A 14,002-nucleotide genomic window follows, 5' to 3' on the forward strand; every position below is an offset into this window, starting at 1 on the left:
ATCCATCCATCCATTCATTCATTCATTCATTCATTCATTCATTCATTCATTCATCCATCCATCCATCCATCAATCCATCAATCCATCATCCATCCATCTATCCATCCATCCATCCATTTATTCATTCATTCATTCATTCATTCATTCATTCATCCATCCATCAATCCATCATCCATCCATCATCCATCCATCATCCATCCATCCATCCATCCATCCATCCATCCATCCATCCATTCATTCATTCATTCATTCATTCATTCATTCATCCATCCATCAATCCATCATCCATCCAACCATTGATCTGTCCATCCATCAATCCATCTCACCTGTTCCTGTCCTAGTATGAGGACTCCCCCAGGTTTTATGGGATGCCAAGCAGCCAGACCCTCACCCCTTCCCTTCATCTTCCCCCCCTGGTAGGCCTTCCACACGCCATCCCTCAGGGTCCAGCTGATGCAGATGTGCTGCCAATCGTCTTGCGGTAGGGACAGAGGCAGCTGTGCCACCTAAAGGTCAAAGGTCACAGCAGCTGCAGTTAGATCTGTCAGTGCAAACACAAGTTCACTAGGGGTGGGAGTCTCAAGAGGGCTGTGATGCAATGGAAGTACAGATTATCGATGCATTTTGATTATTTTGATTCCCCACCACCACTTCTTTTTGTTTACTACTACCACCAGCCACACATCTTATTCGGCCATCTTGTGCACATGTTTGTTAAGTGTTTGATTGCCTCTGAACTTCCACATGTTTCAGTTATGCCTTTTGTGTTTTTCATTATTACATTATTAATTCACAAATCAGTTTTTGACGTTTGAAAATAGATTCAGAATTGTCCGCGCCTGTGATGCAATGCATTATAAAAAAAGATTTGCCCCCCCCCCCACACACACACACTTCTAAAGTTCATTAGCTCATCACTCAGATTGGCATTCTGACAGGATGTTAAACAAGAAATATAGAATGTGGACTTGTTAATGATTTTCTACCACAGCAAACATTCACTTCTTTCCATGCAAGAAAATGTAAATGCACTTTAAGATAAAAAAAATATATATTTCCATAATGACACATATATTACCTGTGTGCCCCTAACCCTAACCACAGCTGCCACAAAATCATTTCTTTAAAAACATTTAATTATGTAGCAAATTACTGCTACAAGGAAGCTTTTATTCTCTTTGGCTATTTCTACTTACTTTTTGTTTGTTTCTCACTTTTTTACATTTTGTCATTATAAAGATTTTTTTTCTTCAAGGGCACCATCTGTTTGTTTTTTCACATCTTATCTGTAGCAAATACGCACTTTCCGAACACTGTAGACCTAAAACAATCTGCTAATATCTCAGATTCACATCTTACTAGCTGGGAAATTTTCAGTGATGCGTTTTTTTTCTCACCTCTCGTGAAAAGGGCACGTATTCACTTGTAAGAAAGTTTCATCTCATTTTAACCAGTGGATGAGACAGCAGTTAGCTTCTGCTGCTTAGTGAAATGTCATTATAAGCTACAAACAACCTCCTTCTCAGGATATTTTGCTTCAGCTTGACTTTAAACCCTACTAATTTGTCCTCTTTTTTTTCTTACTTTACACCTTATTTTAAACACAAAATACCACAAAACTCATCCTATAGCCAAAAATGTCTGGTCTCAACCTGCAGCCATGAGTACCTTGTCATTGATGAGCAGCTCCACAGGATTGTGGACTCCCTGCAGCAGCACCAGCTCATTGGGCTGACCTGGCACGGAGTAGGAGAAAGGGGTCCCGATGCCTCCTTCCTTGGTCTTGAGCCACACGCAGGCAGTGAAGGCGTACATTTCAGTAATCTCTTTTCTCACCAGGCCGTACATGTAGCTGGTTCGCATGGGGAAGGAGAGAACGAAGCCATCGGGGAATGGCGGCTCTGTCATCGCTTTGGAGCAAAAGATCAGAACAGTCTGAGAGTTAAAAAACAGCTAGGCCATTACGGAGCAGTTTACAAACTTACACAGTGGGTGCAAATATATAATAAGGAGCAAAGCTCGCTGTAAAACCCCGATAAGATTAAAATGGGCTGTATGAATTTATGTTGATAGTTAATGAGGCCTTGAACCTAAAAGTTTATCCATTATCTACAACAGTAGTTCTCAAGCTGGGGTCCCCGGACCCCCAGGGGTTCTGCAAGCCAGTGCTTGGGAGTCCACAAAAAAAAATACTTTTTTTTACAAGCACGTAGATGTTTAACAACCCGATAAAATACACCAAAATGCAGGAAAGCACATCAACTTAATTTAAAATTATCTAGTGTAGGGACCCTCCCGCTATTTGCGTTCCAGCATGGATCATTTTACAAATGAAGCTCTGTTACTTGGTCTGACTGCTGCTGTTATGATTCTGTTCAGTTTCGTGTAAAGAGTTTTCTGTAATAATTTGAAGAAGTAACAATACATCCATTATGTTCATTAAGTGAATAGGTCAAGTTTTAAAGTGGTTGTTGATGCTGTTAATTTTCTCAAAACTGTAATTTTTGGAAGTTGAAATTAAAAATGTTACTTTGTAATTAAATGGGTCTTGAATGGAAAAATACCCCATGTTTAAAAATATAAAAAATTGTATTAACACTACTAAAGAACAGGTCTTAATTATTTATGTTACAAAAATATTTCCATTGCATTAAAGAGACAAATTGAAGAAAATTATTTAATAAACATGAGGGTTATGAGGGGGTCCCTGAAACTTTTTCTCCCCTGTAAGGGGTCCCTGAACCCTAAAAGTTTGAGAACCCCTGATCTACAGAACTTATGCTTTTATCAGTCACACATGTAATAAAAACAGTAAAACACCCCCAAAAAAGTTTATGTCAGTCTTTCGGTATTCTCCTAAATATTTTAACTACTATTTTTGGAATTGGGGGGGGGGGGGGGGTGAAAACATTTACAAATCACACTTTTGTCAGACGTAAAATAGGAATCAGTAATGACCAAGTCAGGGGTCTGAAATCTGCGGCTCTGGGGCCACATGTGGCCCTTTGGTCCCTCTGCAGCGGCTCTTTAAGACTTTGACCAAAACTAAACTAAAACTGAATTTTATTTAAATTATTGCCAACAATAAAAAATGGCTAGTTTTAGCAGATTTCCTGTCATTTTCTAATCTGTGAAGAATAGTACAAATACAAGAAGTGAAACGTGTGGACTACATCATGCTAGTAGTTTGTTAGATACTTTAAGTTGACTTCCTGTCTCACAGCGTGATCTTTCTCTCAAAACCACCAAAATGTTTTGAAATATATCTAAGACAAGCTGCCGAGAAGGAATATTTGAAGATACTAAGAAAAAAAAAAAGTCAAAGTAAACAAAAGTATTTATTTTTCTTTAAAAATATAATTGAATATCCAACAAAATGGACAAATTTTATTCTATCTTTAACTTTATGCTTTAAGTAAGATACTTACTTCTTCAACAATTAAGAGAACTCACATTGGCCTGCAGAGTTCAGTGTTTTAATGTTGATAAAATTGTTAAAAATTATATATTTTTTATTTATTTACATGAAGCTGGTCTTTTCTTTTGTACTAAAATGAAAAAAATATCAATAAATCTTAATAATAGTTAGACTTTTTCATTTTATAATATCACCCCCACTGACTGGAAAAGCCATCTCCAACAAGCTTGTAGTGGTCCATGGACCACCAGTTGACAGTGCACAGTTGCAGCAGGTATTGCGGCTCCGGACATCGTAATTACTAAGCAAAGTGGTGAAAATATCTCTTTTTATCACAAAGGTTGCAGACCCCTGGACTAGGGCTTCATAAAATAAAAAATAAAAAAAACATAGAGTTTCAATGTTATTGTTGACCATTGCTATGACAATATGCAGAAGCAGCTAACTCGCGTATATTTATTTTTGACTTGTTTAAAATAACTCGTCCCTTGTTGTAATTAAACAAAATTACATTGAGTTGTGATGATCCAATATTTTCTTCAATGTTTTTTGGTCTGTTCTATCCTGGCATCAAAAGTCCATCTGATTAGCACAAAAAAATATTACTGGCATGCAGATCATGAATCTATGGAAACTATAACAATATAATGATTTTTTTTTTGCTGTCCAAGCAATTATTTGTCATATTAGTATTGCACAAATGATACTGCACTGAAGATATATTGGGCAGCATATTAATAACTCAAATAAGGATGATCATTTAGGCTTGGAAAGCAAAAGCAGACCATATTTCCAGATTATTCCATTTTAATTGAATCTATTTTCAGCTGTATTATTTGTTCACCTCCATCCATGGTTGACATTTCATAGCCTTCAGCCCTCATTAATCATCTTATTCTCATCTGCAGTGTATCTGCTGCTGCGCTGACCCAGTTCACCCACAGTGCTCATATCAGCCTCCTCTCTCAGTCATAAGTGCATTAGCTCAATGATGCAATTATCTACTTCCCTGCGTGTATCAGCTTTCTCCCCCCACTGCTTTCTCCCACATACTCACTGTGCTCCAGCTCCGTGATCCGGTGTGTAACCGTGTCAATGCCATTGTTGATCTTCTCATGCTGGCCGTGCGTCTCCTTCCTCATGGCTTGACGCTCCTTCTCCAGCATTTTTATCTTCCTCTCCAGTTCCCCCTCCAGATCCTCCACCCTCCAGGTGCTCTTTCCTCGCCCAGGTGCACCTTTAGAGGACGGCCTGGAGCCAGGGGGGCCCAGAGAAGCAGGGCGACGGCCCCCTGAGGCGGCACCCGTTGGCGGGGAGAAACCACTGCTGGCGGACGGAGCTGGAGCCCTACCAGTGTTTCCAGTCTGCGTGCTGCTGCTGCCACTTGCACCCGCAGATGAATCAGTGAGGTTCAAGGCTCCGGGTCCGATCTCCGCCTGAGGAATGGAAGCAAGAAAAACATCTGTAGCAGCTCAGAGACAAAAAAGATTTGATATTCACAGAGACAAACAGAGAAAAATATTTGACTTTTTAAAGGAAAACGTAGCAAAACAAAGTTTTTACATCTATTCCGGCTGTAACTGAATTCAAGAAAAAGGTTCCCCTAAAAACAAAATGTGGTTTCTGCAGTTCGGTCCTGAATAAAACATTTCAACACGTTCTACTAGGAATACGTGGACTGTGGAAACATTGGATCAGTTGAAGTTAAAGAAACTGACTAAAGGCTGGAAGTCCAAAACAAAGTTCATCTGACTGTTTATTTTTTCGTTGAGATGTTTCGTCCTTCATCCAAAGGACTTCATCAGTCTGAAGAGCCACAACAAACTCAATCCCACAAGCAGCACACTCCTATACTGGACCACAGCAGTTTGCTGGTAATAAGATCGTTTGCCCGCCCTCTCCCCCATCGACTCCTCTGAGGCAGCCACAGCCAAAGTGGTTCAAACCATCAAAGTTCATGCGCAGTAATCCAGGTCTAAATCCAACAAAGTTCAGTCAGGTCATCTGGATGGTTTTTATTTATTTTTTTGTTGAGATGTTTCATCCTTCATCCAAAGGACTTCTTTAGCCCTTTCATCAGCTCCTTGGACTGATGAAGGACGAAACGTCTCAACAAAAAAACAAACAAACAACAAAAAAAACATCCAGATGACCTGACTGAACTTTGTTGGATTTTTAATCTAAATGATTGAGCATGACGTTTTGATGTCAAAAACCATTCCTTTTACGTTTTATTTTTCCTTTAATGTAATGAAAACAATACCACATACATTTCAAAAGATAAATAGTAGCTTTTAAAGAACATTTAGCCTTTTAAGACATCCATCCATCCATCCATCCATTATCTTTACCCGTTTATTCCATTTTGGGTCACGGGGGTCGCTGGTGCCCATGTCCAGCAATCACTGTGCGAGGGGCGGGGGACACCCTGGACGGGTCGCAAGTCCATCACAGGGACACATAGAGACAAACAACCATTCACTCTCTCACTCACACCTAGGGACAATTTAGAGTTACCAATCAGCCTAACATGCATGTTTTTGGACTGTGGGAGGAAACCGGAGCACCCGGAGAAAACCCACGCATGCACGGAGAGAACATGCAAACTCCACCCAGAAGGCCCCTGGACCGGGGTTTGAACCAAGGACCTTCTCGCTGAGAGGCAGCAGCTCTACCAGTTGCGCCACCGTGCTGCCCCCTTTTAAGACATTACTAACTCAAATAATGTTCGGTGTTTGCATGTTTTTTTTTTTTTTGTGAATCAAAAATGTAATTGAAATTAATCTCAACTGATTAAATAATAACACAAATAATCTGTCGATGCTCCAGAATATCTGTACCTCCAGTGTTGAGTTTGTATCTTTGTATCGATTATGGTCAATTTGTACAGAAGCAAAAGATCGTTCATAGTTTAAGAGCGTCATTGTAAATATAAAAGCCAAACCAACAAAACAACAGAACAGAAACAGGAACTTGTGTCTACAGGTTCAAACACCATCATGAGCCAAGTTATCAAACCAGTCTACCTGCAAGCGTTCATCCCTTTCTCATGTTTTACTGACAGATTTCTACACTCGTTCTTTTTCTAAGCTAAAAATCAAATTACGACTCTGACAAAAACTGAACACGAAGGCCGTTTTTTTTTTTTTTTCCGTGTCTTTGCTGAGCCGTGAACTCCAAGCTGCTGTTTCTTGTCACTCGCTGTGGTTTGATAACGATCCGTTCTATTGACACTGTCACGTCTGTACGATCAGCATGCAGAGCATACGCCGAGAGCGGGACGCGTCTGGGAAGCAGCAGCGAGCTGAGGTGAAGCTGTTGGATGAGACATCTGCGCGGGCGAAATAAAATATCAGGAGAGTTGCTGAGGCAGGACTGAACCTGGACGTCCGGGATATAAATTCACACTGATGGAGACAACCTTGTGCTTACTGAGGGCTGGCAGTGATGCAGCAGGGTGTGTGGGTGTGTGTAGTGAGATGTGTCTGTCTCAATCTCAGCTCTCTCGCTCTCACACACATAAATAAAACCCTGACCAGCGCTCCCCCACCCTCACCACCACCACCACCACCCGTTTTCCTGTCCAGCCAGCTTCATGTTTTATGGATGTCCCCATGCTGCTGTTGGATGCTGAAGAGGCGGCTGACATAACGGGGGGACGAGGAGGGGGAGTAGTAGGTGGAAAGATTTCCCCAGAGTCGATGGGAACGTGGGCAAGACCCGAGGAACATTTGTGTCGTGAGATATTTTTCAGAGCTGAAAGGCCTGTGCTGCACAGAAAATGAAAAAAGACTTTACTGCGCAGGCAGCACCTCTAAATCCTAATGTTGGTCACAAAAACAGAGAGGGTTTGTTTACGTCTTTAGCATGAAGAGTCTAATGTTCCCTGAAGGAATGCAAAGCCTCCATCCCCTTTCATGCTTGGATTTTATACTGAAATAATTTTACGGCCGAGACAAGCCGTTGCAGTCATTTCGGTTAAACTATCAAAATGTGTAACCTTGTGAGAGCTTATATTAGTGCTCAGAGTATGTTAATGGGATGACTATCAGCTACTACCACAGCAAGATTTATCACAGTAAGTGTCAAAATTACTGAGAGAACAATTTTTGTGTTGATTAATGCTAATTATCTGTGGCGGCCATCTTGGTTTGTGTTGACTCCCAATGCTAATGAACTGTGATGATAACATTCTGAGAGTTTTGCTAAAAGCTGTTCAGTGGTTCAGGAAATATTTTGCTAACAAACGCAGTTGGCTGTAACAGCTATACCAACGTTTTCAGCAAAGAAATTGTGCAATAATTACTCTCTGAGATCCATCGTTGAATCACGAGATATTTTGCTAACAGACATACCATGTTGGAGCCAGCAGGTATTTGCCGATGTCTTAACTGCACAATGTGAAGTGTTTGTTAGAGATGATGCTCAGCTCCTCATCAAATTTGAGCTCGTAATCTGTAAAACTGAGTTACAGCCATGTTTGTGTGTTTCGTAAAGTCAGATGGTTGTGGCGGCCATCTTGAATGGGGTTGATGCTAAAATGTTATTACTTGCAGTGTTGCCTCTACCATTATACAAGCAGGGCGCCCCACCCTGTCAACAGAAATGAGCGCCCCACCTACCGAACCGAACTGTGCGCATCCCCACCCCCCCAGTTGGCACTGATGTAGTGCTAAGCTAGCGGCGCAATAGAGGTGCGCTAGCTAAAAGGCTTGAAGAAACGCTCACGCTGCCTCTTCCCTCACGCTGAACCCACCCCCAACACACACACCTCCGCTCGAAAACTATTGGTACGAACAGAGTGCAGCTCAGACGTGTCTCCATCTCCCCTTCCCCCTCACCCACACACAAAACAACAAATCACGGACAAGATGAGCACCCTGCCATAAGAAGTTGTATATTCAGTGATTTTGACCCATTCACCTTCGAATCCAGTTCAAAATACTCAAGTATGTTTTTAAATCACTGAACTGTTCTGCCCCATCCCATCTCACTGATCTGCTGCAGCCATATGTCCCATCGTGCTCTCTGAGGTCAGCAGACCAGATGCGTCTTTCAGTTCCAGTAACCTGTCGTAAGCTTAAAGGTGACAGGGCTTTCTCTGTTGCAGGTCCAAGACTGTGGAATGAGTTGCCACTGCGTGTCAGGCAGGCTCCCACACTCACAGTCTTTAAGTCTTGCTTGAAAACCCACTTTTATTCCCTTGGCTTTGGCACGGTGTGATTTGTTTTGATCCTGTCTGTATTCTGTTGGCCATGTAGTTATTATCTGCTGCTATTTGTATCTATATTTTCCTGTCTGCTGCGCTTGTTTGTTTCTATCGTACAGCACTTTGGTTGGCCTTGTTGCTGTTTTAAGTGCTCTATAAATAAATTGGTATGGTATGGTATTTTCTGAAAGTTTCCTTCAAATCTGTCAAACGACTCATGAGATATTTTGCTAACAAACAAATAACGCATTGTTTGTGGTCAAGTAGCAGTGGGAGTCTATGGGAGGAAATTTAAAGAGGCACTTGCCCCCCTCGCCCCCAACATGTTGACGCCCCTGTTTGTCACAACAATGCTGTCAAAAAAAACCAAACCTTAATAAAAACAGGTGTGGTTTCTCAGCCGTATTCACAAACACCTACCTCGAGTTTATCTATGCGGTCCTTCAGGTCCATGATGGCCCGGGCCAGCTCCTCCACCGCCCGCGCGGTCTGCAGCTGCGCCGCGGCGGACGAGCTCACGTCGTCCCCGGCCATGACGCGGCGGTTCCCGCTCCACACTCCGACGCTCCGCGCCGGGGCGGTCCTGTCATCCTCCAGGCCGCTTTCGCACTCACTCAGCTTCCCCGTCAGCTCCCGGATGGTCCTCTGGTCCATGAGGATCTGGTCGTTCTGCCGCAGCACCATCTGCCGGAGCTCCTCCGCGGTCGTCCGGAGGTCTTCATCTCCCGCGGCTCCGTACAGCGCGTCGTCCTGCTGCTCCTGCTCCTCCTGCTGCCTCACATCTTTGCTCCTGCACTCCCCAACAGGTACAGGGGTGCAGATGAGTCTGCTGAAGCTGAACTGCTTCGAGCCTCCTCCTCCCGTCTCCTTCCCAAGGTTGAGCTCGTTCAGAGCCGGGACCTCCAGGTCGAGCCCGTTGCCTCCGACCTCGTACGAGCCCGCGCCGTGGAGTGCGCCCAGCGGGCCGGCGTGCGCCACCGACCCGGGCTCCAGCTGCAGCAGCGCCTCGGACGTCAGGGTGCCGTTGTCGCCCGGAGGCGCGCCCCGTTTCCGCGGGTAAACGCTGGCGACGATGCAGATGACGGCGCCGAGGAAGGCTAGAGCCCCGGCTCCCACCAGCACCACCAGGAACTTCATGATGACTGCGATGAAAGGATTTATAAATCATCTACAAACAAGCCGCATCATTCAGGCAGCAGCCTAAAAGAATCCCACCTGACACCCTCTAACTTATAAATGGCAGCCTAACATCCCATAATAAGAAAAAAAAAGACACTTACGGCAGATTCACGGTTTGCCAATGGCGCTGCTCTTCTTCTTGCCACCCTCTGAGTGCTACATCGACGGCACCAAGCTGTCTGGTCCAGAGATGCTCTCTCCCTCGCTCTCTCTCTCCGCGTTGCTAAGCTCTCCTCCATGCGTTACCATGGAGACCGCTGTTAGAGGAGGAGCGAGGCAAGGGGCATGCGTCAAGTCAGAGCAGAGGTGAGCCTGCTCACAGTCAAGGCGGTGATGGATGGATCTGAGTGAATCTGCAGGAAAAGGAGCCTGGTGACAAGCAGAGGCGGTCATCTTGATTTGATGTGACTTTCTGATGGAAAACCAGGACTTTTTTGACGCGTTTCGTCAAATCAGTTCAAGTGATCCTTCATTAAAACACCACGCACGCATGCTATTTTAGAGTTTCACTGACTTTCACCGGGGGAAGAGGGTGCACGCCAGAAACCATATCACCAGCAACCTGGTTGGCCCACTATTTGTGGGACTCTGTTTATTGTGGCTCCTCAGACTGATGAAGTCCTTTGGATGAAGGACGAAACATCACAGGCCTTTGATAATCTGTGCATAAGTTTGAATCTGTCGCTGCAAAAGCTGGATGTTGATGAAATGTTGCCTTGTCCAAAGGATACTTCTGCACGCTGCAGGAGCTGCACTGAATCCCTGCTTCTCAAACTGAAAGACAACTTACGAACCCTTTGATGTTTTGAACCTCTTTGGTTATGGCTGCTTCAGAGGAGTTGACAGGGGAGAGGGCGGACTCCAGAAACCATTTAATCACCATCAAACTGGTCGGCTCACTAGTGAGTACGAGTACGCCACTTATGGGACTGAGTTTGATGTGACTGATGAAGTCCTTTGGATGAAAGAGGAAATGTTTCAACAACAAAAACAAAACTATCCAGATGACCTGACTGAACTTTGTTGGATCATCTGGATTATTGAGCATGAACTTTGATAGTCAAAATTCTGTGTCCCATTAAAACCCGTTGTTAAAGATTTTAACAACTTTACAATAAAAGGCAGCATAAATTAAATTTCTTAACTGCACTAACCTTTATGTAACCACATTATCACACATACAACAAGCCATTTTTTTTTTTTTTTTTTTTTTTTGAGTCTGTCATGGAGCTTTATTATATCCAGAAGTTAAAAGATAAGATTAAACAGTCAGCTGATTACTGACGACAGCTGTCAGGTGTTATAAAACTATAGCCTCCACAAAAGAACAGTCTTAGCAAAAAAAAAAAGAAAGGTTCATCCGTTTTGTGTCAAACTCCATCAGAAAATTAGTGATCAGCTCAAAGTCTTTCATCACCGCCGATGAATAATTTTGTGTTGAACAAAATCAAAAATTGAAGCAAATCTCAACTCAGGCTTAGTTTTCAACCCTCAGGCGACCCTGGATGACAAATGATGTCACTGTGATGAACTCAGGAGCAGCTTCAAGAACTCAGCACAGTTTGCAGCCGCTGCATCGAGAAGATGAAACATAATTACTCCCGGAAGCTTCATAACGCTTTGAGCCTTCTGGGAAAAGGTTTCCTTTCTGATAAGACAGAAAGATGCATGCGTTGTGGTCGTATAAGTGAACGTTTCCGCTTGCTTTGAGGCTAAATGGACAACTTTTATGTGCCTAAAATGAAGACGCTCATTCAGCTGTTATGAAAAACTGCAAAAAGCCATGTGTTTATTGGAAGGGATGCACTGGCGCTTACAGAATGATGACTTTATGTGTGGATGAATTACTGCACAGGCGCATATTGGAAAGTTTTTAGAGATGTGTTTGTGGGGTTTTTTTCCACCTAAAAGAAAATAGACCTCATTTTTTAAAACAAACTAGTTTTCAGCACAACTTTCTGAGTGATTCTCTTTGTTTTAGAGTTTTTCACCGCTCGTAACTTTTTAAAAATGGCCATTCGGCAGCGAGAAAGCAATAATCTTGGCAAAATGACTGCAAAGCTTATTTATGTCCTTCCTCTGTCTTTGCTCTGTTTCTTGAACAAATAAAAACTCTTACTGTGTTTTTATGACTGTTGACTGGTGACATGTGCTGTAACCCAGGGGTGCTCAAACATTTTGGGGTTCTGGGACCCCTTACAGGGGAGAAAGAATTTCAGGGACCCCCCTCATGTTTATTAAATAATTTTCTTCAATTTGTCTCTTTAATGCAAAGGAAATCTTTGTGTGACATAAATACTTAAGACCTGTTATTTAAACGTGTTAAAACTATTTTTATACTTTTAAATGTGGTGTTTTTCATTCAAGACACATTTAATTAACATTTTTAATTTCAGCTTCCAAAAATTAGTTTTGAGCAAATTAACATTATTAAAAACCACTTTAAAGCTTTACATTTTCACTTAATGAACATAATATATTGCCACACCTTCAAATTATTATAGAAAACTCTACATACAACTGAATAGAATCATAGCAGCACCTGGTTACAGGTCTTAATTTGTAAACTGATCAATGCTGGAAAGCAAATAATGGGCTGGGGGAAAAATTTTGAATAAAGTAAATGCAGTTTCCTGCATTTTGGTGTATTTTAATGGGTTGTTAAACATTTATGTGCTTGTAAAAAATGAAAAGATAAAAAAATGTTTTTTGAACCAGCGATCGCGCCACCACTCCCCATACCACATTAAAACAACTTCTCATTGGACTAGAACGCAGCAATAACCCAGATTAGGACTAAATATATCTTCTTTTCTTTGTGGAGCCCAATCGTTGTCTTAACTCCTATTAAAACTTTTTATTATAACTATAATCATCACAACTCAGTTGATCATTTCAAGCCTTATCTTCAAGCCAAGTGTCAAAGACATTAAGACTCTGCATTTTTGCTTTTGTACCTCATGCAAATACACAAATGTGGGATATTAATCAAATGAAGCTGATTATTTTGGTTCCTTCTCACAAACTGAGCAGAGTCCAACAACCAGTCCAAACAAGACGTAACGAAAAGAGACAATGTCCCTGTCTCAGTGGAACCAGGGGTCCGAGCAGAAAGCAAATATAATAACGCACCTCCTGTGGAAAAGCAGAGAAACGTTTGAACTATTCATCCCAACATCAAAACACGGAGATGAATGAACAGCTTTAATGTGTCTTCAAACCTCACAGGCCTGAGAACACACAGGACGATGTCGCTCTGCTGCAGTTCTACAGCACCTCTCTGAGGGGCGTCAGGGAAGTACCCATTAAGAAAATCCAATTAAAAATACTTTACCATTAAAAACCACTAAAAGCTTCTTGTTTTGAAGCGTTTCTCACTTAAAGAAACGGCTCCAGATGACATGATTTAACCTTTTTATGTTGTTATCTACGTGGATGATTGAGCTTACAAACCTTTTTTCTGAACCACTTTTGACCTTGGTTGTCCTCAGGCTCTTTCTGCGAGTAGCAAGTTGACCGTGTGGCCTAAAACATTTGATTGTTTTACATGATGATTGATAGTTTGGGACTGGTGGGCCCTGTTTGCACATGTGAAAAGCCTATTCTGAGATTCCAACAGGAGTTTAGCTTGAAACACTGCAGCGAAGGCTTGGCAGGCAGCAGACTGATGAAGTCTTCTGGATGGGAGACAAAACGTTCGCTTTAAAAAAACGGGTCCAGATCACATGATTTAACCTTTTATGTTGTTTCTACCTGGATTATTGAGCTTACAAATAATTGTTCTCCTTCTTTTAGTTTATAAACTTGTACTGAACCATTTCAAACTGACCAATCTACCTGAATGACAACAAACCCAAGGATGACCCAGTTGATGAACCTGCGTGATGGTGTCTAATGGACGAAACATCCAATGAGCTCAACATCCACAACCAGCTTAAAGTATTTGAACAATCTTCAGATTTTTAACCCCTGGGCCAAACAAAGACAAGTCTGACTGACATGTGGCTGCACTTTGGCTTGGACTTGGACTAATTCACGGCCATCGAGACCGATTAAAAAAAATAAAACAATTCTAAGTTCATGCTCAATAATCCAGGTAAAAAAAATCCAACAAAGTTAAGTCAGGTCCTTTGGATGGTTTCTTTTTGTTGAAACGTTTCGTCTTTCATCCAAAGGACTTCATCAGTACGAGGAGC

At 42.2% G+C, this 14,002-nt stretch overlaps 1 protein-coding gene across 1 annotated transcript in view; it reads right to left on the minus strand.

Annotated features, from left to right (window-relative positions):
* Positions 1-9,769, minus strand: part of nptxrb (neuronal pentraxin receptor b) — a 14,956-nt gene extending 5,187 nt beyond the window's left edge. The window contains exons 1-4 of the mRNA XM_037690357.1: positions 9,048-9,769; positions 4,476-4,854; positions 1,669-1,910; positions 327-506 (exon numbers count right to left, since the gene is read on the minus strand). Coding sequence (XP_037546285.1) covers positions 327-506; positions 1,669-1,910; positions 4,476-4,854; positions 9,048-9,764 — 1,518 coding nt within the window. The 5' untranslated portion in view covers positions 9,765-9,769. The remainder of the gene's footprint in view (positions 1-326; positions 507-1,668; positions 1,911-4,475; positions 4,855-9,047) is intronic.
* Between the last annotated feature and the right edge of the window lie 4,233 nt (positions 9,770-14,002).

This window comes from Nematolebias whitei, chromosome 16 (assembly GCF_014905685.2).
Source record: "Nematolebias whitei isolate Nwh7 chromosome 16, NemWhi1, whole genome shotgun sequence".
Taxonomy (NCBI): Eukaryota; Metazoa; Chordata; class Actinopteri; order Cyprinodontiformes; family Rivulidae; genus Nematolebias; species Nematolebias whitei.